Source organism: Brassica napus, chromosome A2 (genome assembly GCF_020379485.1).
Source record: "Brassica napus cultivar Da-Ae chromosome A2, Da-Ae, whole genome shotgun sequence".
NCBI classification, from domain to species: Eukaryota; Viridiplantae; Streptophyta; class Magnoliopsida; order Brassicales; family Brassicaceae; genus Brassica; species Brassica napus.
This window is the reverse complement of record NC_063435.1, coordinates 4,946,478-4,971,476: the sequence shown is the minus strand read 5'-3', so window position 1 is coordinate 4,971,476 and position 24,999 is coordinate 4,946,478. Positions and strand designations below refer to the sequence as shown.

Sequence of the window (24,999 nt, the reverse complement as noted above, 5' to 3'; positions counted from 1 at the left end):
CGCCATGAGAGCTCTGCATTAGACGACCTTGAAGATGAGAAGAAACTTTCAGGAACGAACCACCAGCAAGTCTCACGTGCTGGTAGCATCTGGAACAAACTTTACAATTTAGAGGGTCAAATAACCTTTAATTTCTTTTGTTATGCAACTATGTTTTCTGAATTTGAAGGAGGTATACTTTTTTTTATTTCACACAGTTATTGTTTTACTTATAATATGTTATTGATCCACATTTTTTTCGATTTTATGTGTCAAAAACCTAGGTACATAACTACTAGAATGTGATAGACAAAATAAATAAAAAATTATTGTCCAAAGCTTCTTCTCAAACTTGTAAACACCATATATTAAATTTTAATATTAGTGAACCCCTTATAAAAAGTCTATGGCTTTGCCTCTAATAACTATCATATCTTTAGTTCTATCTAACTATCGCTTAAAGTATACCTTAGATTATATATAATCATAATATATAATTTCAATATTAATATAGACATCTTATCATGTGTAAAGCGCGGATTACTTTATAGTTTAGAGTGTATAGGAGAACCCAAAGAACATGTCAAATGGAATACATAAATGGGAAAGCTCTCTTCTTACTTTTTTTTTAACTTAGCTCTCTTCTTAGAGCATATTTAATGAGAGTTTTTATGGTGAGGTTTTTAGCGGAATATAAAAACCCGTCTCTTGACTTTTAACTAGAAATGCTAAGAACCGTTTCTTAGTTTTTTTAGTTAAAAGTTAAGAGATGGATTCTTATATTCTGCTAAAAACCCTCGGTAAGAACCCCGGCGATTGGTTTTCCCGCTACCACCCGCAAACGCAGTTTTTGCGGTTGGTAGCGGTTGTCGGCGGTTTGCAACAATCACTCAAATCGCTCTAAACCGCTTCAAACCGCTCCGAATCTCATAAATTCAAAAGCTGGCTCCAGCTAGCGTTTGCGGTTGCGGGCGGTTGCGGGAGGGTATAATTTTTTTCTTTTTTCTAAACAATATATATACAAAAGTAAAAATATTTAATAAAAAATTTAAAATTTAAATTATGAAAATATTAAAATATATCTATTATATTTTAATTAATATTATAAAATTTTATAATAAAAACAATTTCAATAAATTTTCAAAATTTAAAATTATAACTTTCTAAATATAAATTTTATATTTATTATAATTTTATGATTTTTGATATTTTTAAAATTATATTAAATGTAAATATTGTTAATTTATTATTTGACTGTTACCACATTTGGTAGTTAACCAGTCATAAGTCACCCGCAAACGTACCAATTTTTAACCACAGTACCAGTCGTACAAATCTCTTAAAACCGCTAGAAACCGCAACCGTCCGCATCCACAAACTCCCGCAACCGCAACCGCAACCGCTGCGTTTGAACCAGTCAGGCCCTAAACATCTCTTACTTTCTCCGCATTAAGTATGACTATTATATACTGTTCGAGAAATCGAACTTATTCTAAACCAATTGGAGCTTCGTAATCTTATCAGTATGTTTTCCGTTATTTATTTAGTCAGCCTCGATATAAAGTGACTACAACGTTTTTTTTGTCGTGATGCAACCGACTGCTGAATCTATAACAAAAACCCCCATCAAATAATCCGGATCGATTCTCGAGATTCATGACAAAATCGATAAATAGATAAGCTACAATTGATTAGTTTATTTATCCAACAGCTATTTTGCCAGAATAGTACTTTCCGATTTGCCAAAAAAAAAAAAAAAGTACTTTCCGATTTACGATAACTATGTTTACAAAAACGCGGAAACACGGCGAGTGACGCAACGCACTCAAAATCTCGTCGACCGTATGCGGAACAATTTTCAAAAAGCATAGTTACTGAATCAATTAAATAAAATCTAAGAGCTTATCATTTAAAATAAATAAATCATACTATAAGATTTCTTATATATTTATAATAATAATACACGTGTGATCAATAGCAGTTTCTCACCAAAATTTCAAAACAATTATAAAATAAGAATACTAAAATACTGATAAGTATTGAAGAAGTTTCTTAACTGTAAAAGATTTAAATTGTTTTATCTGTATTCTTTTTTTTATATAAATTTGGTGAGACACTAAATAGCTTTGTTCAATTGTGTGTCCAATGCAACATACGACTTGGAACCAGTTGCAAATCGTAAGTTCTTGTTATTTTACTATAGTATGACTAGTCGCAAATCATGATCTATGTCGTTGAAAATTTGAATGATTTAAATTTAAAATTCTGATCTTATGATAAGCATGGACATAAAATCTGAAAGTTGAATCCAAACTGATAAATCCGAACTGTATCAATGTAAACATATATGAATTGATCATTAAGATATTACAAAACATATTAAAATTCAAAGTGTTATTAACCAAATTTTAATGAATTATCCGAAAAGTTTGAAAAGCTGAAAACAAAAAAAAATGAACTTAAGATCCAAATTAATATTCAATGTAAATATCTGAAACATCAAACATTGAGTTCTCTTTTTATTTTGAAATGATATATAAAATAAATATCTACTATTTAAATAAATATTTTAAATAGCAAGTTTGATGTTTATTTTGATACAAACACAAAAAAAACATCTGTATCAAAATAATTTAAATTTGAATGATATATGATTATTTTATAAGTTTTAAGATATATTATAACTTATAAAGGAATCTTAAATGTTATTAATCGATCATGATCCATATTTATACAATTTTAAAATAAGTTTAGGAGAATAAATGCAAAAATTGTAAATCTGAATACATGACTCGAATTTGAATAGATACTCCGATAGTCGTCAACACAAAAATAAACAAAATTTTGGTTATAGATCGCAGTCTAGTCGAGTTATAGCGAATAGGGTTTTGGTCGTGTTCAAAACTAGAAACATCCGTAAAGTGAGATAGATTTGTGATGGAAAGTCTCGTATTTAACAATCGATATTAACAAACCATAATAATTGATGGGTCTGTCATAACTCATAAGACTCATAACTCATACTAATATAATTATAATCCAAATGCACTCTCTTATAAATGAAGCTCAGACAGGCGAGAAAATTCAGATGTGGGTTAGTCTTTTGTCTTTATTTATGACGTGTCGATACCAAGGAACACGATTTCTTACGTGTCAGTTTGACATGCCGACTAAGGAGGCGACTGGTTTTCCTGCTACCACCCGCAAACGCAGCTTTTGCAGTTGGTAGCGATTGTCGGCGGTTTGCAATAATCACTCAAATCGCTCTAAACCGCTTCAAACCGCTCCAAATCTCATAAATTCAAAAGCTGGCTCAAGCTAGCGTTTGCGGTTGCGGGCGGTTGTGGGAGGGTAAAATTTTTTTCTTTTTTTTAAAACAATATATATACAAAAGTAAAAATATTTAATAAAAAAAAATAAAATTGAAATTATGAAAATATTAAAATATATCTATTATATTTTAATTAATATTATAAAATTTTATAATAAAAACAATTTCAATAAATTTTCAAAAATTAAAATTATAAATTTCTAAATATAAATTTTATATTTATTATAATTTTATAATTTTTAATATTTTTATAATTATATTAAATGTAAACATTGTTAATTTATTATTTGATTGTTACCGCATTTGGTAGTTAACCATTCATAAGTTACCCGCAAACGCACCAATTTTTAACCGCAATACCAGTCGTACAAATATGATAAAACCGCTAGAAACCGCAACCGCCCGCATCCACAAACTCCCGCAACCGCAACCGCTGCGTTTGAACCAGTCAGACCCTAAGAATGTTGACCATAACGAGTAGAGAGGACTATTTATCTCTTTGGTCGACAAACTTTGTAGCTATTGTAAGTACTAGGATCGGTGTCCGCGCTTCGCGCGGATTATATGTTTAATAAAAGTCAGGTCAATTAAAATTTGGAATTTTGAAGTTTCTGAGAGGGTAAATTAAGTTTTGTTTATTTTATTAAGGAAAGATGTTGGAATCGGTGATCATTATTTTTATTAAAAACAACAGTAAGTTTGAATAATAAATTGTTTTAACGAATTCACTATTCGTAATAAATTGTTACGTCGAATAATAAGAAGTAATGATGGTTTACTTAGAAAATGTAGAATTTTAATATGTTGTTGTATAATTAATACTGTGCATTCTTTTTGATATAGTTGTATAAATCTTTGTTGTCGCTGTATGAATTTGTGATGTAGGATTTCAGTTATAAGTATAAAAATATTAAATTATTTACTTTTAAAATTTGCAAAATAATATTAGAGATTACAAAATTAGCAAAATAATTCTGCAATATTATGTTATGCAAAACAATATTTAATTCTTAACAACACGTTATTCTGGGATATTTAAAAATGTCGAAGAGGTTCCACATGTTTCTTTAATAATATGATACCAAAATACATTTGGTTTATTTCATATTAAGTATTTTAAAATAAAAAGCACTACATAATAGGAAAAGCTACATTTACAAACAATTATAATGATGAAATATATCTATAATAATAATGTATATATTTGTTATTATTAGAATTTTGGATGAAAGTATGAAATTAATATAACAATACTAATAATGTTTTTATTCAAGATGAATTTATAATTTCAGAATACCTCCTAGAGGTGGAGGATCTTGGGAGGATGGTTTGACCATGGTGTTGTGAGAGAACTGTTAATTTAACAAAATGAAGAATATGAAAACAAATAATCTTCGCACTTTCTAAACCACTCCTTAAACAAAAGAAATCACTTTCATGGATTACTTTTCAAAAGAAAGAAATGGCACAAATAGATAGGAATGAAAAGCGATGAGTGGATGGTGAAATTCTTCAAACTGTGAGACGGTGGATCTATGATTTTGAGATTACAATAGTTGATGTTATTTTGCAGGAAATATGTTTAATGTCGTCAGTCATTTGACTTAATGGCAGAATATATTTTATTTAATTCTCAATAAATGCATTAGATATTATTTGACTCATAATTTACAGTCAAATATGTGACCACACATATATATTGACAACGTATACGAATCAGTATCCAGCTAATATTACATTTGCTTTAATTACATATACATATGTTGAAGCCCACTTCATTATGACCTGGCATATTTATTGGTCCTGATTATTTTGTCTATGTGGATAGCCTTAGGAAGCTAGAAATTAACTTCTTTTATATAGTAGGATATATACAAAAGTATATTCATATCACATATTGGACAAAAATATAATTTTCTCTATTTTAGATAAATTTTTCTCTGTTTTGAAAATATCGAAATGGACAAAAATGAAAGGACGTATAACCATGCATGCACACGCGAATTACAAGTTTAAACCCTAGAAAGATACGCTCGTAAATATTAAATACCTTGAAACATCAATTCATATCTCGAATACAACTTTATATCAACTTCGTTAATCAAATACATTTGTTTTGTGCAGCTGTGCTGTAATAAATTCCTTCAAACTAAAAACGTTATCATAAGTAAACTCTTGATTGTGGTTCACCTCCTGTGGTTCACCTCCTGTGTTTCACTTGACTGTGGAGCATTGTACCGCCTCCGCTTGACTGTGGTTCACCTCCTGTGTTTCACTTAAGTGTCGATTTCCCTGTCTCATCCGGAAGAGATCTACCGAGAGGTTTTTGGTGAAGGTTTCAATGAAGTCCCCCTTCAGCTAGCACCGGAGCGGATTGCCAGGCCCTTTGTCGTTGCAGCTTGAGAGACCTTCGGGTTCGTCTTCAGCAAACCATCTCCGCTAAGCCTACTCCTTGGTACCTGTTGACTCTGTCTAGGTTCTTGGAAGTGCTTGTTAGGAACTTAACAGTTGATGCTTGTTGCTTTCTTGTAGTTCTAAGGTTTGTTTCCATTTACAATCTTAGTTCTTAGATGGATGTAATAGGTTTTTTATCTTTTTTGCGGCCTATTGCATCAGATCAGCTTTCGAGCAGATGGAATTGCAACTCTTTGTAATCAGACTATCATTACCCTGTTAATGACATTTACCATTTAGCAAAAAAAAAGTAAACTCTTCAACTGTATTTTAAACGGAAAATACCATCTACTTAAAATTCGTTAATGTCAAATATCTACATTAAACTGTCGTCAAATATAAATGCAATTTGTGGTTTGACTAACATGATTTTTGGTAATGAAACAGCACAACTGAATATGTATCGTAAATATCATTCATTTATTTAAACGAATAAATATCTCAACTTAAAATCCGTTAGTATCTTTTCAAACGAATAAATATATTTCTTATGACATCGTTAAATTTTATTGAACATTGGATAAATACCAATCAAACGTGTACAACACAGTATAACAATTATATACATTTCTTGTATCGAATTTGTATTGACAGGTAGATTGGTTTTTCATAATTCATTGGTAGTTAAATTAGAATATTATGTTCTCTATCATATAAATAAAAATTAGAAACAGAAACAAATACATTTATGAGAAAAAGACTAGAATAGCACCAAACCAAGTTTTTGTTCCCAAAGTAGCACTCAAGGCTCAAAGTCACAAAAATAGGTTTCATTAAAAAGGTAAATATACACTTATACCCCTTGAGTTAATTAATCTAAACCTTAGGGTTTAGAGTTAAGGGGTGGGGTTTTGGAATTAGAATTTAAAATTTTATAAAAAATAAATACTAAAATAAAAAATAAAAATTTTAAAAACAGTTTCAAAAGGTATTTTTAAATTATAAAAAGAAAATTTGAAAAAAAAATAAAAAAAAATTTCAAAAACAAAATTTCAAAAAAAATTATAAAAATTTCGAATCTGAAAACATATAATCTGAATCTATAAAATATATTTTTTTTCATTTTATTTATTTTTATTTTATTTATTTTTGTTTGTTTATTTAATTTTAAACAAAGAGTATTAGGGATATTTTACCCTTTAGTGAATTTCATTTTTGTGACTTTCTCCTTCTAGTACTATTTTTGAGACATAAACTTCAAAAGATGCTATTATTGACAATTACCCTACATTTATTTGTGGTAAAATTTTCCAACTCCAAGTAATGTTCACAAGAGTAGGATGTTAGGATTGATTTGAAACATAGTTAACTAAAATGACTATTATGTTTTTAATGTCTTTATCACGTTATGAATGTTTTTTTTTGAAACACTGTATGAATGTTGTTTACTTATTAAATTCTCGGTGTTCTTTCTTCTTGTCAACTACCGTCTTTCTCTTATTGGTCATAAAAAATAAAAAACAGAAAAAGTAATCAGCGTATATTTATGTCGGCAAAATTCTACAACAGGAGGAGAATCAATATTTGTTTCTTTTTTTCTGTTTAGACTAGAGGAAGGGTTAATCTGCGTTTTAGAAAAATAACAAAAGCATATATTTTGCTAATTTTAAGTTAAGGATCCACGCATTGCACATAATGAAAATGTTCTAAGCAAAGTATTTTTATTTACTATTATTTATTCATTGTACATAATGAAGATGTCCTAATGGCATTTCCATCCTCACTCCATAATTTACTCCAAATATGGAATAGAAAATAGAGTATGAACAAACAATAAAAAATCACTCCATTTATAAAGTAATCACTTTTTTTGTTTCTTCATTACTCTATTTTCCACTCCATTATGCAGTAAATTATGGAATGGGGATGAAGATGGTCTTAGTTCCAATATACCAAAGTAACGCTCATAAGGCAAATTCCATATGAAACTTTAAAGAACCAAAAACATTGACTGGAAAAAATCTTCCATGTACAAAACTGTTAAAGATCGATATTAAAGTTAACATACATACACCTAATCAATACATTAGAGCATTTTAAATCCTATTCTATATTTTGCTCAAAAATTGAAGGATTATTCTATTTATAAAGTAATGCATTTATTTTTTATTCATCACTCTATTTTTCACTATATTTTTTTATTTTAGAATAAAATATAAAATATGGTTGAAGATGCTCTTAGTCGGAACAACCTTTTCTCTATATAAAGATATTTCTTCATTGTCCGTCTAGCCTTAAACTATTAATCACGTCGTTATCATCAATACTAGTACTTTGAGCGAAAGAGAATCTGGGGGTTGATTTCGTAATCTTGAAAACATTATAGGTGAGATGTGATATTACTAAACACATCCAGACCTACAAATATACAGTTTTGGGGACCATATAGTTTCACACTCAAAATATACTTTATAACATATATTGTATGTCGGCGATGTATTTTTCTCAACGGTTTAATCTGTGTTTTAGAAAATATCTGTTTTTTTTACCTACTTCTGATCGTGACCATGAGAAAAAACAAGGTTGGTCCATCATAATAGGAACAAAAACATCATAATAATTCAAGTAACAAATGAATAAACAAAGCATATATTTTGCTAAATTTTATATTCTTCATAATATTATGATATACTAATAAGAATGTATGATTTCTGCAAAAATCTAATTGGATCATGGCCAAGCTCAATATCTCTTGATGTAAACGTTATCACAATAGGATGCTTTAACCAGAGGTATGGTTACAAACTTACAATGGATTGAAATTTGATAGTTACGTTGGTAAACTCACAAGATGTTGGGGATGGATTTAACCCATCCACAAAGCCCATCGAACAAAGAGCCCAGTCCAGCAAACCGAGTCGACGTCGGCGCAGAAGCCGATTCTCGAGGCTTCAACTTAACCAGGAAGCGCCGTTAGTCGAAGCAGAGAGCAAGCGAAGCGAGGTTGATCGACTAAACGGCTCGGAGCGAGCATCTCATAATCAGGCCCGAAGGGCCGACAAAGCCCAATCAGTAAAAAGAGATTAGGTTAAGGTAATCGAACAGAGTATAAAAGGAGAGGAAAGCAAAGGAGAAAGGCATCGACACTTAGCTACACAAACTTAGCGGCGAGATTAGGGTTTATCATCCGTACAATCATCTCTCTGCTATTTGTACTTTTCCGGTTTAAGCTCTCACGAGCTCCGGCTTGCTTTTACTTTCTCCACCTTTGTAACATCATCTCGAAATCTAATAAACGCCTCTGTTCGACCCATTTCTAGTATTGTTTACTTCACCCGAGACCAAACTCACCTTAAACAATTGGCGCCCACCGTGGGGCAGAACAGACCCAGCGTTTCTAGACCGATATGACCACCGGAGGTACGAACCCTGATACCTCAGGAGAGGAGCCGGCACTCACGCCTCCTCCGCCTCCTCCCCTCCTCTCGTCGGAATTCATGAGTTCAGTCATAGCCCGACTTGCTCATCAAGAAGAAGTTCAGAAGACGACGAATGATCAGCTCGCCGCCATTGTCGCTGCTCTTAGCGCCTCCACCGGCAACTCACAACCGCTCCGTCGTTACCTCTTCAATACAAACCCTCCTACTCCGGCAGAAGGACGAACGACGAACCCAGTCGATCCCACTCTTCAACTCGCGGAAACCCTAGCCGCCGATGCTTCTCCTGCAGCGTCAGATCCATCAACTGTCCGAGAAATCGCTGAGCTTAAACTAAATTTCCAACAAATGAGTTCGAGGATCCACCAAGCAACGAGCGCAGTACCCGAGATTGACAGTGTCATCGCATCAACATCGCGTACTCCTTTCACCGAGGAACTGACGGAGGTCAAACTCCGAAAGATGGACAAGTTGCGTCTTCCGGAATACAAACCAGGAGGAGATCCCGTCGAGCACTTGACGGCTTTTAATATTGCGGTAGCGAGGGCCAGACTCGCCCCCGATGAAAGAGACGCGGGATACTGCCAACTTTTCATTGAAACACTCAACGAGCAAGCCTTAACCTGGTTCTCGGGACTCGAAGAGAATTCAATTAGAAGCTTCAAAGAGCTCTCCTCGGCTTTTCTCAAGACTTATATCATGTTCACCAAGCGTGAAGCAACGGCGTCGACTCTCTGGAACCTCAAGCAAACGAAGGATCAGAATCTTCGCGATTACATGGAACGTTTTAAGTCGGTCGTGTCAAGAATCAATATCCCAGACCACATCGCCGTCGATGCCTTGAGGAACAATCTCCTTGTGGAATGTAAGTTCCGAGAAGATCTCTATCGATGCACCGCCACGACGTTGCAAGATGCCGTTGCTCGTTCTCACAACTTCATTCGTATGGAAGAAGACACTAAAGCCATCATGAGCAAGCACAACTCGGCGAAGCAATCGGCGCCTAAAAATGCCGCCACAGCTCACGTCGAACCTCGTCAGCATGCTCCAAGCGACAAAAATAACCGTAAGAGCGGTCTCCTTTACGTCGTCGACGAAAACGGGAAGAAGTGGAACACCTTTCATCGGGAAACCGATCCTCCAAGCGAATCCCCCCGAGCAACAGCGCCAGCCACGGTCGCCCAGGTCGATTCGGCAGCGGGATCTTCCCGGACCCCACCAGGGCTTACTAAATCGTGCAAACTCCACGGTGTAAAAGGTCACGACACTTCGGAGTGCAAAACACTTTTTGCGCAATTCCTCTCCTCACTCGAAAGCGGTGAAATTAAAATTCCTCCTCCGAAGCCAAAAAGCGAGAACAGTTGGAGCAGAAACAAGGACAGGAAAAATCAGCGAAAAAATCAAGCAAAACCGCGTCAAGACGACCAAAAACCAAAGGTCGCCGAGCAAATCCCACATCAAGACGATGATGGTGACGCCTCAGCTGACGAAGATCCGCCGGCAGCCAGACAAAGGATTGAAGTCATTCGAGCCCAACCGGAGTCCTCATCAGACGAAGAGAGCGATCTCGAGGAAGCCCTCGACCCGTTGGACTTACGTGTACTCCTCAAACGAAAGACCACGCCAACGAATGACAAGACTCCCGGATCATCCGATCTCCGTGTCGAGCTCAATGCTAAAAGAACTAAGCATTCGCTGAGCCCAGGATCCTCATTGGTAACTACGGAAGGCAATCCTATCGTCGATCTACGAGATCAGCTTAACGCGCGAGTCGGTGATTTGCGTGCAAAACTGGACCACAAAAAGGCCGGGTCGCCGAAAGAAAGCGAAGACCTCCGAGCTCTTCTCACCAGGAAGCAATCAAGTGTCAGGCCGCGGATCAACGTGATTATGGGAGGATCTCCACCTTGCGGGGACTCCGTACGAGCAGTCAAAGATCACCGACGAATGGTGGACACCTCGCAGCGCTGGCCGCAGAAGTTCCCAACTGATCTCCCAATCTCCTTCTCAACTGAAGACCTTGTCGGAGTAACTTTCCCTCACAACGATCCTCTCCTCGTCGTTTTAGCCATCGATAAGTACGACGTCACCAAAGTGCTGATCGATACTGGCAGCTCGGTCGATATCATTTTTCGCGAAACTCTCGTAAAAATGGGAATCGACTTAAAAGACGTGAAACCGTCATCCAGGACTCTCACCGGCTTTAACGGTTCTTCCGAGGTAATCATGGGAACTATCCGTCTCTCGGTACAAGCAGAGGGAGTAGCACGGATGGTCAAGTTCTCGGTAGTCAGCACCAAGGCTCCCTACCACGTGATACTAGGCACTCCATGGTTGTACTCCATGCGTGCAATCGCATCCACGTACCATCAGTGCGTCAAATTCCCGGGAATGGATGGCACGACTAAGACAGTGAGAGGAGATCAACGGGCCGCGCGAGATCTCTTAATCGCCACGGTCAAACTGCAGCGATCTCAGTCACTAGTCAACTCGATCTCACCTCCTATCAGCAAGATCTGCCCACAAAAGGAAGAGGTGCTCGAAGTCCCAGTCGACGAATCGGATCCAAGTAAAGTGCTACGAGTAGGCGCTTATCTGTCGGACGAGATGCAACGTGATATCACGGATTTCCTGAAGCAAAACTTGTCTACCTTTGCCTGGTCGATGACTGACATGCAGGGAATCGACCAGTCCATCACGACTCACGAGCTAAACGTAGACCCAAATATTAAGCCCATCCGACAGAAGAGACGAAAGTTGGGTCCCGAAAGATCCAAAGCAGTTGTCGAGGAAGTCGAGCGCTTACTAAGCGCGGGCTCAATAGCAGAAGTTCGTTACCCGGAATGGCTCGCTAACCCGGTGGTTGTCAAGAAGAAAAACGGCAAGTGGCGCATGTGCGTCGATTTTACTGACCTCAACAAAGCCTGCCCAAAAGACAGCTACCCACTTCCGAACATCGACAGATTGGTCGAGTCAACTGCTGGCAATGAAATGCTCACGTTTATGGACGCTTTCTCGGGATACAACCAGATCATGATGCATCCCGACGATCGAGAGAAGACGTCGTTCATAACGGATCGAGGAACTTACTGCTACAAAGTAATGCCCTTCGGGCTGAAGAATGCCGGTGCGACGTACCAGCGACTTGTCAACCGCATGTTCGCTAAACAGCTCGGTACAACGATGGAAGTCTACATCGATGACATGCTCGTCAAATCAGTCCGAGCAAACGACCACCTGGCACACTTAAGGGAGTGTTTCGACATCCTAAACGCGTACAAGATGAAGCTAAACCCGGCCAAATGCACTTTCGGGGTATCGTCCGGAGAATTCCTCGGCTACATAGTGACGCAGCGGGGAATCGAAGCAAACCCGAAGCAAATATCAGCTGTCCTTGATCTCCCCAGTCCGAGAAACTGCCGAGAAGTCCAACGACTAACAGGCCGAATCGCAGCGCTTAATCGTTTCATCTCCCGATCCACCGATAAATGCCTCCCATTCTACGATCTCCTCCGAGGAAACAAGAAATTCATTTGGGACGATAAATGTGAGGAGGCTTTTAGTCAGCTCAAACATTACCTGACGACGCCCCCTATCCTGGCAAAGCCGGACATAGGCGACGTTTTATCTCTCTACATTGCGGTCTCATCCGCCGCAGTCAGCAGCGTGCTAATCAAGGAGGACCGAGGAGAACAACGACCTGTTTTCTACATGAGCAGGAGGATGACCGGACCAGAAACCCGGTACCCGACACTTGAAAAGATGGCCCTGGCCGTCGTCGAATCAGCGAGGAAACTCCGCCCATATTTTCAGTCACATTCGGTAGAAGTTCTCACCGACCAGCCGCTCAGAACTGTCCTACAAAACACGAACAGAGCTGGCCGTCTTACCAAATGGGCGATCGAACTCGGAGAGCTCGACATCACTTATAAGTGTAGAACCGCCGCTAAGGCTCAAGTCCTCGCTGATTTCCTCGTGGAGTTATCTCCGGAACTCGCTCAAGATTTGGAAACCTCGGATTCAACATGGATCCTGCATGTCGACGGTTCCTCGACAAACAAAGGCTCTGGAGCAGGAGTTCAGCTTCAATCCCCATCGGGAGAACTCATTCGACAGTCGTTCAGTTTCGGTTTCCCAGCATCAAACAACGAAGCAGAGTATGAGTCACTCATCGCCGGCCTTCGCCTCGCCAAAGCAGTCAAGGCTAAGCGACTCAGTGCGTACTGCGACTCACAGCTCGTCGCCAGTCAGTTCAGCGGTGATTACGATGCGCGCAACGATAGAATGGATGCTTACCTCCGAGTCGTACAAGCATTGGCTAAAGAGTTCGAATTCTTCGAGCTCACAAAGGTTCCTCGTGGAGAAAATGTCTGTGCGGATGCGTTAGCAGCACTCGGAAGCAAGCTACGCGATCAAGTCAAAAGGACTATTCCAATCCACCGAATCGAGAAACCAAGCATCGACATCTCAACGGAATCAGCTAACTTCGTCACCACAGAACCCGAAACAACGCCCTTATCTAAGACCAACGACGACTCCGAGATGACAGACCAAGATCAGCTACTACCCGACTGGAGGACTGAATTCATCCAATATCTCACCGCGGGTACACTTCCAACGGATAAATGGGCCGCAAGACGATTAAAGAGGCGCAGCGCGCACTACGTCGTCATGGAAGAAGAACTCCACCGAGTAACGGCTAACAAGGTCCTCCTGAAATGCATTTTTGCCGAGCAAACGCAGCTAGTAATGGCGGAAACTCACGAAGGAGCAGGTGGAAACCATTCTGGAGGTCGATCACTAGCCCTGAAGATTCGGAACTTAGGATTTTTCTGGCCAACTATGAATACCGACTGCGAAGCATATGCCCGGCGGTGCGACAAATGTCAACGACACGCTCCGAGTATCCATAGCCCAACCGAGCTACTACGAACGTCCGCAGCCCCTTACCCATTTATGCGATGGGGGATGGATATCATCGGACCGATGCCGAATTCTCGCCAACGTCGCTTCGTGCTGGTATTGACCGACTACTTCACCAAATGGATCGAAGCAGAAGCCTTCGCGCAGGTTACAGAGAAGGAAGTTCGCGGCTTTGTCTGGAAGAACATCATCTGTCGCCACGGTCTACCATACGAGATCGTGACAGACAACGGATCACAGTTTATGGCCGGAAATTTTAAAGATTTCTGCAACAAATGGAACATCCGACTAAGCCCTTCGACGCCGAGATATCCTCAAGGAAACGGACAAGCAGAATCCTCGAACAAGATTATCATCGACGGAATCAAGAAGCGCCTTGACCTCAAAAAAGGACATTGGGCCGATGAACTTGACGGCGTGCTCTGGTCGCACCGGACAACCCCCCGAGGAGCGACAAAATCTACTCCTTTTTCACTCGCTTACGGGATGGAGGCAATGGCTCCAGCCGAGGTCAACGTAACAAGTCTCCGCCGGTCCAAGATGCCTCAGCATGTCGAGCTTAATCAAGAGATGCTGCTAGATGCCCTAGATGGGCTAGAGGAGAAGCGCGACCAAGCCTTACTTCGAATCCAAAACTACCAAAACCAAATCGAGAGTTACTACATCAAAAAGGTCCGATCGCGTCCTCTCGAGCTCGGCGATCTGGTTATGAGAAAAGTCTTTGAGAACACCAAGGAACCCAACGCTGGAAAACTCGGCGCAAATTGGGAAGGACCATATAAGATCACTCGAGTCGTCAAACCAGGAGTATATCGACTCGAAACTTCCCGCGGAGAAGCAGTTCCACGAGCTTGGAACTCCATGCATCTTTGTCGCTTCTACTCGTAAAACGAGTACCCTTTCAGAACGAGTAAAATGATCTACATCACCGTTTTACTCGCAAAAAAAAAAAAAAAAAAAAAAAAAAAAAAAAAAAACCGAGTAGATGCACCCTACGGTCACTTCTACTCGTTCAAGTAAATGAATACCAAGTCACTTTTACTTGGACCAAAATGAACTACGAAAGGCTTGATCCTCCCGGAGGTACGTAGGCATCCCCTCTACGGGGTCCAGCCCCAACCTAACAAAAATACATCTCGTCTCACTCCCTCGAGTAAAAAATGACGAGAGCCAAATGATGCTAGCCCCTTAACTCGAAAGCGGCGCACGAGCACTCATCCCACTTAGTCGACGATATCCTGATCAGATATCGAACGAAGGGAAAAACAGAGTTCCGCGTCACCGATGCTCGAGGCATTGACCGAATCACGAGCGAAATTTCTGGATCTTACTGCAAATCGAAGAATAATGAGTTGGCCGACCAAATTTCTCTCGGTTACCGCGGAGCATCCAGATACCTTTTCCTCGGAAACTCGTTAAAAGTCCTTGCCTTGTTTTTTCTTTGTTATTTAGTTACAGACAAGGCTAACGGGAACGACTTAACGAGAAACGAGTTACGATTCGAAGCAAAGCAAACATTTGATAAAAGCCTTTAAAAAAAAAAGGGGTAAACATCCCGAGTATCGAACAACAAGACCCATATAGGCCAACGGTACATAAAGGTTCAAAGGTCTCAACGAGACCGAAGTACAACATAAAGAGCGAAAGAAGTTACAACAAACAACATTGATTATTAATCGACCACAGGAGGATCCTTGTCGCCACTGCCGTCACCCTCTCCGGGACCCGAGACGCGGCCAAACTTTGTTGGGATTGACTCGGTAACATTCGCAGCTGGCGTCTCAGTTGGAAGGTCGTCTCCCTTCCCCGGGTCTTCCGACGAGGAAGCCGACGAGCTGGCATTCTTCGATGCCTTCGCAGAGGAATCAGTCAGCACGATGGTAGGCACGGCCCCGTCCTTCTGAACAACCGGTCCCACTGATGTTCGCTCCGTCGGGTCGACACCTTGGTCGGTGTGCTGGTTGGAAGATGCGGCCGTCTGAGCGGGCTTCTCCGTCGGATCTGCAGATCGGGGATCTCGGTCGGCGAGGGGAGTGCGAAGGGCAATGGCAGCCTCTGAATCGATCAAACCAATGTTCGATCCAAATGGGTCGAGCTGACGCCAAATCTCTTCGATCAGGAACCGAGACTCCAACACTAATGGGGAGAGGCGAAGATCTTCTGCTGGAATTTCCTTTACTTCCAAGCGTTCTGCTTCCTCTTCGTAATGCCTCTCTTGCCCAGCGAAGAAATCGATGGTTTCCTGCGGGATCTCGACACCTGAGGCCTTAATCTGCTCGAGACATTTCCTTGTTCCAAAGGCTTGGCTATAGAGACACCGAGCATCGTCGTATTTGTCCCTTTTGTCCTCACGAAGGGAAATCCTGTGAAAGCGTTTCTCGGCTTTAGCGATCATGGCAATCAGCACGCGAATCCTCTCGTGCGTGACCTCGTATTTACGAGATTTCCGAAGCCTGTCCATCTCCTCGGAATGCCTTAGCAATTCCGCAGCCATTTTTGCCTCTAGATCAGCCTTTTCCTTCCGCTGCTTATCCACAACGAACTCGAGATTGTTCATCGCCTCCTTACACATCTGCAGTTCAGCCGCGTCAGATGTTCGCGTCTCGTCAAACGCTTTCCTGAGAGATTTCTCCCGAGCAATGGCTTCAGCCTTTTCCCGCGAAGACACCCGAAGAGCCTCCTCCGCTTTCTTCTTGGATTCTTCGCTCTCACGGATCTGCTCTCTAGCCCGCCTGAGGGCTGAATCATACTTCCCAACCAGAACATTCCAGTCGCCGTGACTCTGATCAAAACACAAAAAAAAAAGAGACTTAGCCAAAATAATTTAAAGTTCAGAGAAGAAGGAAACGAGCAACTACTTACCTTTACTGACGAGCAAGAAGCATGTTCATATTCATCTTTGAAGATGAGGTCCCCCACTGAAGGAAGCAGATCGGGACCGCCTTTGACTAGCCGTATGAAACGAGCGCAATCCTCCGGGTAACAGGCCAGCGGGAGCTCTCGGTTGAACTCGAACTTGAACCCATCCTCCGGGGTTTCCTTGGGACGGCCGGACACACGGGTCTCAGAACCTTCCGTGATGTGAGCCGAAGAATCGCCCCTCAGAGGGACTCGCGGTCTTTCAGAAGCTGGCAACCCCTTCGAAGTCTCCGAGAGACCCTGATCACCCACTAAGGCTCCGCGATTTTGCTGAGGGCCCTCTCGTCTTCTCCGACGCAAAGCGATGGTCTCGTTTTCATCATCATCCGAGGTCTCAACCTCGGGAGTAGCGTCAGGGACCAAAGCTTGGAGTTCCTCCTCGCAAACCGAAGATGGTCGGGGCACGGAGAAATCTTGCTTCTTCGTTTTCTTCTTCCTGGGAACGTCTTCCGCAGGTGGTTCCGCGGCTTTCCTCTTCTTACTACCCTTCTTAAAGGAGTTATCCAGATCGGTTTGACCTATCTCATTGGACTCTTTCCGAGTCTCCTTGCTCTTCTTCTTCTTCGAGGCTTTTCCCTGAGAAGAGCCACCAGTAGGCGCCCGCTCGGCGGTAACGGGGACAGTGTCCGTAATCTCGACTCCTGCAGAGCCGTCAGTACCCTTTTTGGCACCTATCTTCCCCGCCGCAATAAGACTAAGATCGGGCAGTTGCTTCATTGTTCGGGCCTGATTGATTTCCTTTTGCTCGGCTCGTGTAAAAAGAGACAACCGTTTCGAAGTCGATCGATTGATGAGAGGAAGCGAATCCGAAATCCAATGCTCTGCAAAAGAAAATTCCTAATAAGATGTTATTCGCTTGATAGGAAACACAAAGGGGGAGTGAGAACTTACGACTCGCAATCCGCTCTACAGATCTTTGAATTCTCTCCCGAGTAAAATCCTCCCAGTGATCTTGCCTCTGCAACGCGACAATCCGAGCACTCTCCTTCCAATTCTCGGGGTACGTAGCGAGATTCGGGTGACCAACTACAAAAAAAATATATACGCGTTAGACGAGCACACGCCACAATCGTCACATAAGACAACGTGCAGTACCCATCTCTGCATTCCAGAGAACGCGGTAACCAGACTTCGGAGGCTCTTCGAATGCTGATCTGTTCGACTTCACGTAGAAGTACGAGCGTTGCCAGTCTGAAGTTTTGGTCGGATACCCCGTGACCACGTTATAGTTTGGGCGCATCCTCGTCGAGACGAGCCCATCGTCGGAAATCGAAACTGAAGTCAATTCTTCAAACGACCTCACACTCATCGATGTCCCTGCCTCAGCTGCGATCACCGATAAAACGACCATCAACCGGAGAGAACCGTTCATCAACTGGCTTAAAGCGACTCCTCAGCGGAACGCATAAGCCGTGACGATTCGGGGAATTGGGAACCATAACTTCGTGTCGTTCCTAAAATACGACTCGTAAATGCACTGATACCCCTTCGGAGGCGACCAAGGCCTCTGATCCCGCTTTGGAATGATGAACGAGACCCCGTGTGCTTTGAGATCTCGGAGGATAGCTTCCACTGACTCCACGGTGGATTTCGTCCTCTCGACGTTGGACCAATCTTGTCCGTCGACGACCGAAGGTCGAATTCTCCAGACCTCCAGTGGACTCTCCTCGGCGAAGATGTTCCCGGGATAATAGCTGATCGGGACAATCGAAGTGTCAACCGCTTCGTGACCGTCGTCATCACCCCGGAACTGTTCTCTCGCCTCCGAGACCAAGAGACGCTGCGATAAGTCCATATTTCCCGTATCCATCATCGCTTCGTGATGGATACCGTCAGAATCCCGAGAAGATACCGCCCCCTTTCCCTTTTGTTCTCGCGTCAAACGATGAGATGACGACATCTCGGATAATCGCAGATCTAAAAACAGAGATAGAGAGAGAGAAAGAGCGTAGAGAGAGAAAGTACCTTTAGCGCTGCGGAGAAAAATGAAAAGAAGTGGAGAGGGGGGGAGAGCTATTTATAGGGAGAGATAAGCGCGGAGATCAAGGCGTCATCATTACGCCTAATAAGGCCTAAGTGGGCCTAAACCCAATTAGGCGCGTGATCGACAGATGCGCCGGTCCGTCTTCTCGACCCGTAAGCGTTTATCTCACGATCGCAACGCGTGAGAAACGGGCGCGTCAATCCATTCTCTCGATCGAGAAGTATCAATTGAACGGATCGACTCTTCAACGATCAGTCGCTTGCTAGGATTGAACCTTTTGTTCTCCGAACTACAGACACCAAATTCATCGAAGGTCGATTGCTCGACCATCAATAAACTGGGGGGGACTTACTGTTGGGGATGGATTTAACCCATCCACAAAGCCCATCGAACAAAGAGCCCAGTCCAGCAAACCGAGTCGACGTCGGCGCAGAAGCCGATTCTCGAAGCTTCAACTTAACCAGGAAGCGCCGTTAGTCGAAGCAGAGAGCAAGCGAAGCGAGGTTGATCGACTAAACGGCTCGGAGCGAGCATCTCATAATCAGGCCCGAAGGGCCGACAAAGCCCAATCAGTAAAAAGAGATTAGGTTAAGGTAATCGAACAGAGTATAAAAGGAGAGGAAAGCAAAGGAGAAAGGCATCGACACTTAGCTACACAAACTTAGCGGCGAGATTAGGGTTTATCATCCGTACAATCATCTCTCTGCTATTTGTACTTTTCCGGTTTAAGCTCTCACGAGCTCCGGCTTGCTTTTACTTTCTCCACCTTTGTAACATCATCTCGAAATCTAATAAACGCCTCTGTTCGACCCATTTCTAGTATTGTTTACTTCACCCGAGACCAAACTCACCTTAAACACAAGAGATATGCAACATGGGGACGTGATTTTGAAAAATTAAGTTGGGTACATAATAAGTAGGTAGCTTTGCCTGAGGCTCAAGAAATGACAAACGAATAAACTAAGCTACACCTTCATTAGTGATATTTAACAAACAAAAAATGAAAGAGAAGAGACAGTTTAGAAATGGGAGTTTGAGGAAGTTTTATTAACAAATAAATCTTACAAGAAACACATCTTTAAGCATTGGATGTTTTTTTCTGTAATTCAAAACATCAAATCTTAATGCAAGTATTGGCCAACAAAAAGAATCGACCGACACATAAAATAATATTTCCTATAGCAATATTTTCTTAAAATTATTCGAATAACAACTTTCAGTGATTAATGAGTGAGGTTAATATAAAGGAAAATAACACTTTGCCTAACCAAAACGCAAGAGGCCATAAGAGAGACACTCATCAAACTCATCTTTACTTTCCATCCCAAATACTTTATACTTTCTAATAAATTTGATTTCAAAGTATAGAATAAAGCACAACTCACACATCACACATTAGCAATAAAATAATAAAATCCATTACACAAGCATATGCTTTAATACAAGGAAGTTATTTGGATTAAATAAAGTAGTTTTTGAGAAAGCAAATAGTAATATTAAAAAACATTTCAATATACAACAAACATATGTGTATGTCGGCTTGAATAAAAAATTTCGAGGGAGTATAAACTTTATGAGAAAAAGATAAGATTCATGCGTATTTTTTTTCTGAACCTCATTACTTTTGAGTTTGAATTCATAAAAAAAAAAACATTTGAACCAAGAGCTTATTTCGTAAATCAGGGCCCAAATGTTCCAAAGTCACCAATATATATAGGCCCAAAGCCTAGCTACTGAAGCAACCTAGCTGTTATCACAGAGTGGCAATAACAAGAAACCGTCAATGTAGAGTCAAGAAACTGAAACAGAATTTGTTCTTGCAAGTTCCAAATGAGACCATTAACACAGACAAAAGATCAACCCTATTTCGGGTACAGTGATCTGGATAGTTTTACATATTGAAATAAGCAAATAAGAATGAAAAAGATGATCAATCAAAAAGAGAAGCAAAGCAAAGCAAATGAAAATAAGATAAGTGTTGCTTATCAAGTAATCATATCATTCATCGTCTGAGTACTCAAACTTAACCGAATGTGACTGAAGATCGATCTCTCCTCCTCTGTAGCTTCCTCTTTTCTTCTTCGTCTTCTCATGTCGGAAACCCCTTTAACAAAAACAAAAGGCAAAAATTCAGACATCAAGACATGAAAAAGCCTAAACCAAAGCCAAAACACGGACTCTGAACCAAACACAGTGTCCAAAGGATGAGAAGGTTTACCTTCCTCTGACTTGTCCTAGAACCTCTTGAGCTTTAGCACCATAACCCGAATCAGCACCACCCTATACAACACAAAGAAGTAAGCTTTTCAATAGAGTCATTATGGTTAAACAATGAAGGGAGAAGTGGAGAGTATATAGGAACCTTTGCCCAATAAGAGTTGTCTTTAAGCCTATCGTCAGTGAACACAACTTCCTCAACGTTCACTCTCTGAAACGGTTTCTTTGGCTGCAAATCACAAGCATCAGTACACACACAATCAATTATCTCAAAAGATGATGCAAACACAGTTACCTCTTTTGAGTTAGAAAGCCCCTTTCCAGATTTTTTGTCTGTTGATTTTGTTTCAAAGTTACCGTTCTCCTGAACATCATTCTGCTGCTTAACAGGTGTTTCTTGAACACCCATGTCGTCTTCCTTCTTCCTACGTTTAGAGTCGTCATCATCATCCTCCCTCTGTTCTTTTGTCTCTTCTTCAGGCTCTGATCTTTTTCTCTTCTTGGAAACTTTCTCCTCATCAGCCAACAAAGTCTCAGCATCAGTAGCTTTCGACTTCTTCTTCTTCTTTTTCTCTTTAACTCCATCTTCAATCTCACCATCAGTCTCTTTAACCTCCTCCTCCTTAGCTACCTCCACTTTCGGTTCCTTGTTCTTCTTCTTCTTCTTCTCTTTAACTCCATCTTCAACCTCAGCATCAGTCTCTTTAACCTTTTCCTCCTCAGTTACCTCCACCTTCTTCTTCTTCTTCTTTTTCTCCTTCTTTACCTTCTCTACACCTTCCATAGCACTCACCTCCCCAACTTCTTTCTTTTGATCACCAGATTCATCTTTCACCTCCACAGCTTCGAGATTGCTACATTACACATGAGAAACATGATTCAACCACTAAACTTATCTCTAACTAGTTACGATATAACCGACAAAAGCCTACCTCTTGTTCAAAAACACGCCGTAAACTTCCTCTAGATCCGGTAACGCACTATTCAATTCCTTCTTCTGAAAGATAAACAAAAGAACACACATTCATGTCAACAACTTTCGAGCAAAGTTTTGGTCTTTCTCTCTAAATTGATTGTGCAAACCTCGATCTCGGCTTCGGAGAGGAGCTTCTTGAAGCATTTAGAAAACCCACATCGCTCCAAGTACTGAGCTACCGAACGGAGAAGGATAGCCTTCTGCTCCGATTTCAAGCTCAGGGCTTTGCTCTCTTTGGCCATTACCGGTCTGGAGATCAACACTTGGCGAGGCGTGAGAGCTAAGAGGGCTGGGTTTAAGGTGTTTCGAGAAGGCACCGTTGCTAGGGTTTTGGGCATATGTATATGAAGCTCGTGAGCTTAGGAGAAATCTCTGATGAAGACAAAGGATTTAGGTTAAAATTAGGGGTTTCAAACCAAACACATAGTTCCGGTTCGGTTATTAAGTAACTTCAGTTTTTATTCGGTTAGGTTTTTAAAACTGGAAATAACGATATGGGCTGGACTCTGAAGATTACTAAAAGCCCAGTTTATATGGGCTTTTAGAGTCTATAAGTTTTATGATATCACCGGATTGTATAGAATGCATTATATTCTTTTAATTTTAAGGCATTTGTAACTATGATCGAAATTGTAGACAAGATGCAAAATGTATGTTCAAAAAAAAAAAAAAAGACAAGATGCAATGTTTGTTTCTTAAGTTCTGCTCCTATGTATTTCAATCGCTACTTGTTTGATATTCTATTTCGTTTTTGGTTCGATTTCATATGGCTTGGGTCTATTTGTGTTGTGTGATGCATGTTGTTGTCTCAAGTGGTGATGTGTTCAGGTGGAGTGCGTTCTTTTGGTCTTGGTGCAACGCTTCGATCATGTTGTTGATCATTAGAGCTTCAGCTCTTTTTTCCTAAAGTCATGGCAGGGAAGTCGCTATGTTTACCAATTCTCTCCTCATCTTTCTGGATTGATTGCATTGCTTTCGATCTCGGTGGCACCATGATCAGTCTCTAGGGTCATCTCCTTGTACCCTTGGTTATGTTTCACCCACGAATCTCACAATGTATCCCTCAAGTTAATATCATCTTAGTGTTTTCTATTTTTTTAGAAAGATTGAAATTGTAGTGTCTGTTGAAAAATCTGGCCTTCCTGGCAAATACTAAGTACATCGTATTGTTTGTGATTTCTTTAGGAAAGAAGATTGTTTAAGGTATATAAAATCGAGGGACAACTCCACTAATGGTCAAATATGAAATCTTCTTCTTCCTCTCGAATTTCTACTTTTTAATTTGATGTCTGATAATTTTGGTGATGCCTCTTTCACATGAGGTTGAAAAATGTATTACATTCTACGAGTATATAACTATTAGACCATTTTCAAGGGTTATCTCTATTTTTTGCTTTAAAATATAAGTGTTTGATCCAATAGTATTCTCTATATTTTACTCAAAAAGAGAATATTCTAAATACATTCATTATCTATTTATTTATTAATTTATCATACAATTTATAATTTTGAATTTTTTTAAATTCTATCTTTTATATTGTAGCTATAGACCAACACAATTACAACATTCCTATAACTGTTTTAAACTTAGATTTTATTACATAACATAAATAAAAAACAAATGGCATATCCGGAGGTAACTGTATTTACATCGTTTATCCGGAGGTAACTGTATTTACATCTTTTCTAAGGTAGCTGTATTTACATCTTTTCTATATAAAAAAAAAAATATGGCATATTCCTCCAACTCCCAATCATCTTAGGGCCTGACTGGTTTAACCGCAGCGATTGCGGTTGCGGTTGCGGGAGTTTGCGGATGCGGGTGGTTGCGGTTTCTAGCGGTTTTAAGAGATTTGTACGACTGGTTCTGCGGTTAAAAATTGGTGCGTTTGCGGGATACTTATGACTGGTTAACTACCAAGTGCAACAGCGGTTAAATAATAAATTAACAATATTTACATTTTATACAATTATAAAAATATCAAAAATAATAATATTATAATAAATATAAAAGTTATATTTAGAAAGCTATAGTTTAATTTTTTTAAAAATATAGAAAATATTTTTATTTTAAAGTTTTATAATATTAATTAAAATTTAATAGATATATTTTAGCATTTTTATAATTATAATTTAATTTTTTATTGAATATTTTTATTTTTGTATTTATATTGTTTTGGAAAAAAAGAAATTTTTTTTATCCTCCCGCAACCGCCTGCAACCGCAAACGCTAGCTGGAACCAGCTTTTGAATTTATGAGGTTCGGAGCGATTTGGAGCGGTTTGGAACGGTTTGGAACGGTTTGAGCGATTGTTGCAAAACGCCAACAACCGCTACCAACCGCAAAAGCTGCGTTTGCGGGTGGTAGCGGAAAAACTAGTCATGCCCTTAATTCATATCCGGAGGTAACTGTAGAAATATGGCATATTCCTCCAACTACAGTTATTCATATCCGGGTGCACCATCTTATCAATCCGTAGAAAGCAACAGATTAGACCGATAATCGTTTTTTTTTCCTTTTTTTAGATAGATTTCTTTCGGATCTATAAGCAGGTGAAATATATATATATATATATATAAACTCAAAACTAGTTTAAGTTAAAGGACCAGACTCGGTTAACTTGATCATGTGGGTAAACTGTAATGGCTCTTAAACTCAGTCCATGGAAGCTGGGCCTTGACCCACGTTAACGACTATTTACTGTATAATATTGGTGTGTACGTGTTTTTGTTTACAACCAGAGAAATTATTCTATACTAAAATCCTACACTAAATATTTATATAAATCCGAATGAAAGAAAACAATGAAAAAAAGTACTAATGTTGGAACCAACATGG

The 24,999-nt window shown here is 40.0% G+C and overlaps 2 protein-coding genes across 2 annotated transcripts; both read right to left on the bottom strand.

The window, feature by feature from the left end:
* Nucleotides 1-15,736: 15,736 nt before the first annotated feature.
* Nucleotides 15,737-18,355, bottom strand: LOC125589104 (meiosis-specific protein ASY2-like). The gene is made up of 4 exons (XM_048761355.1): nt 18,079-18,355; nt 17,875-18,009; nt 16,927-17,804; nt 15,737-16,846 (listed from the first exon to the last, which is right to left on the bottom strand). Exons 1-4 carry the CDS (start codon nt 18,353-18,355, stop codon nt 15,737-15,739), a joined length of 2,400 nt encoding a protein of 799 aa, XP_048617312.1.
* Nucleotides 18,356-20,734: 2,379 nt separating this feature from the next.
* On the bottom strand, nt 20,735-22,580 carry LOC106377539 (nucleolar and coiled-body phosphoprotein 1). Its single transcript, XM_013817797.3, has 6 exons — nt 22,268-22,580; nt 22,117-22,181; nt 21,480-22,038; nt 21,330-21,413; nt 21,186-21,247; nt 20,735-21,071 (listed from the first exon to the last, which is right to left on the bottom strand). Exons 1-6 carry the CDS (start codon nt 22,496-22,498, stop codon nt 20,966-20,968), a joined length of 1,107 nt encoding a protein of 368 aa, XP_013673251.2. The 5' UTR covers nt 22,499-22,580; the 3' UTR covers nt 20,735-20,965.
* Between the last annotated feature and the right edge of the window lie 2,419 nt (nt 22,581-24,999).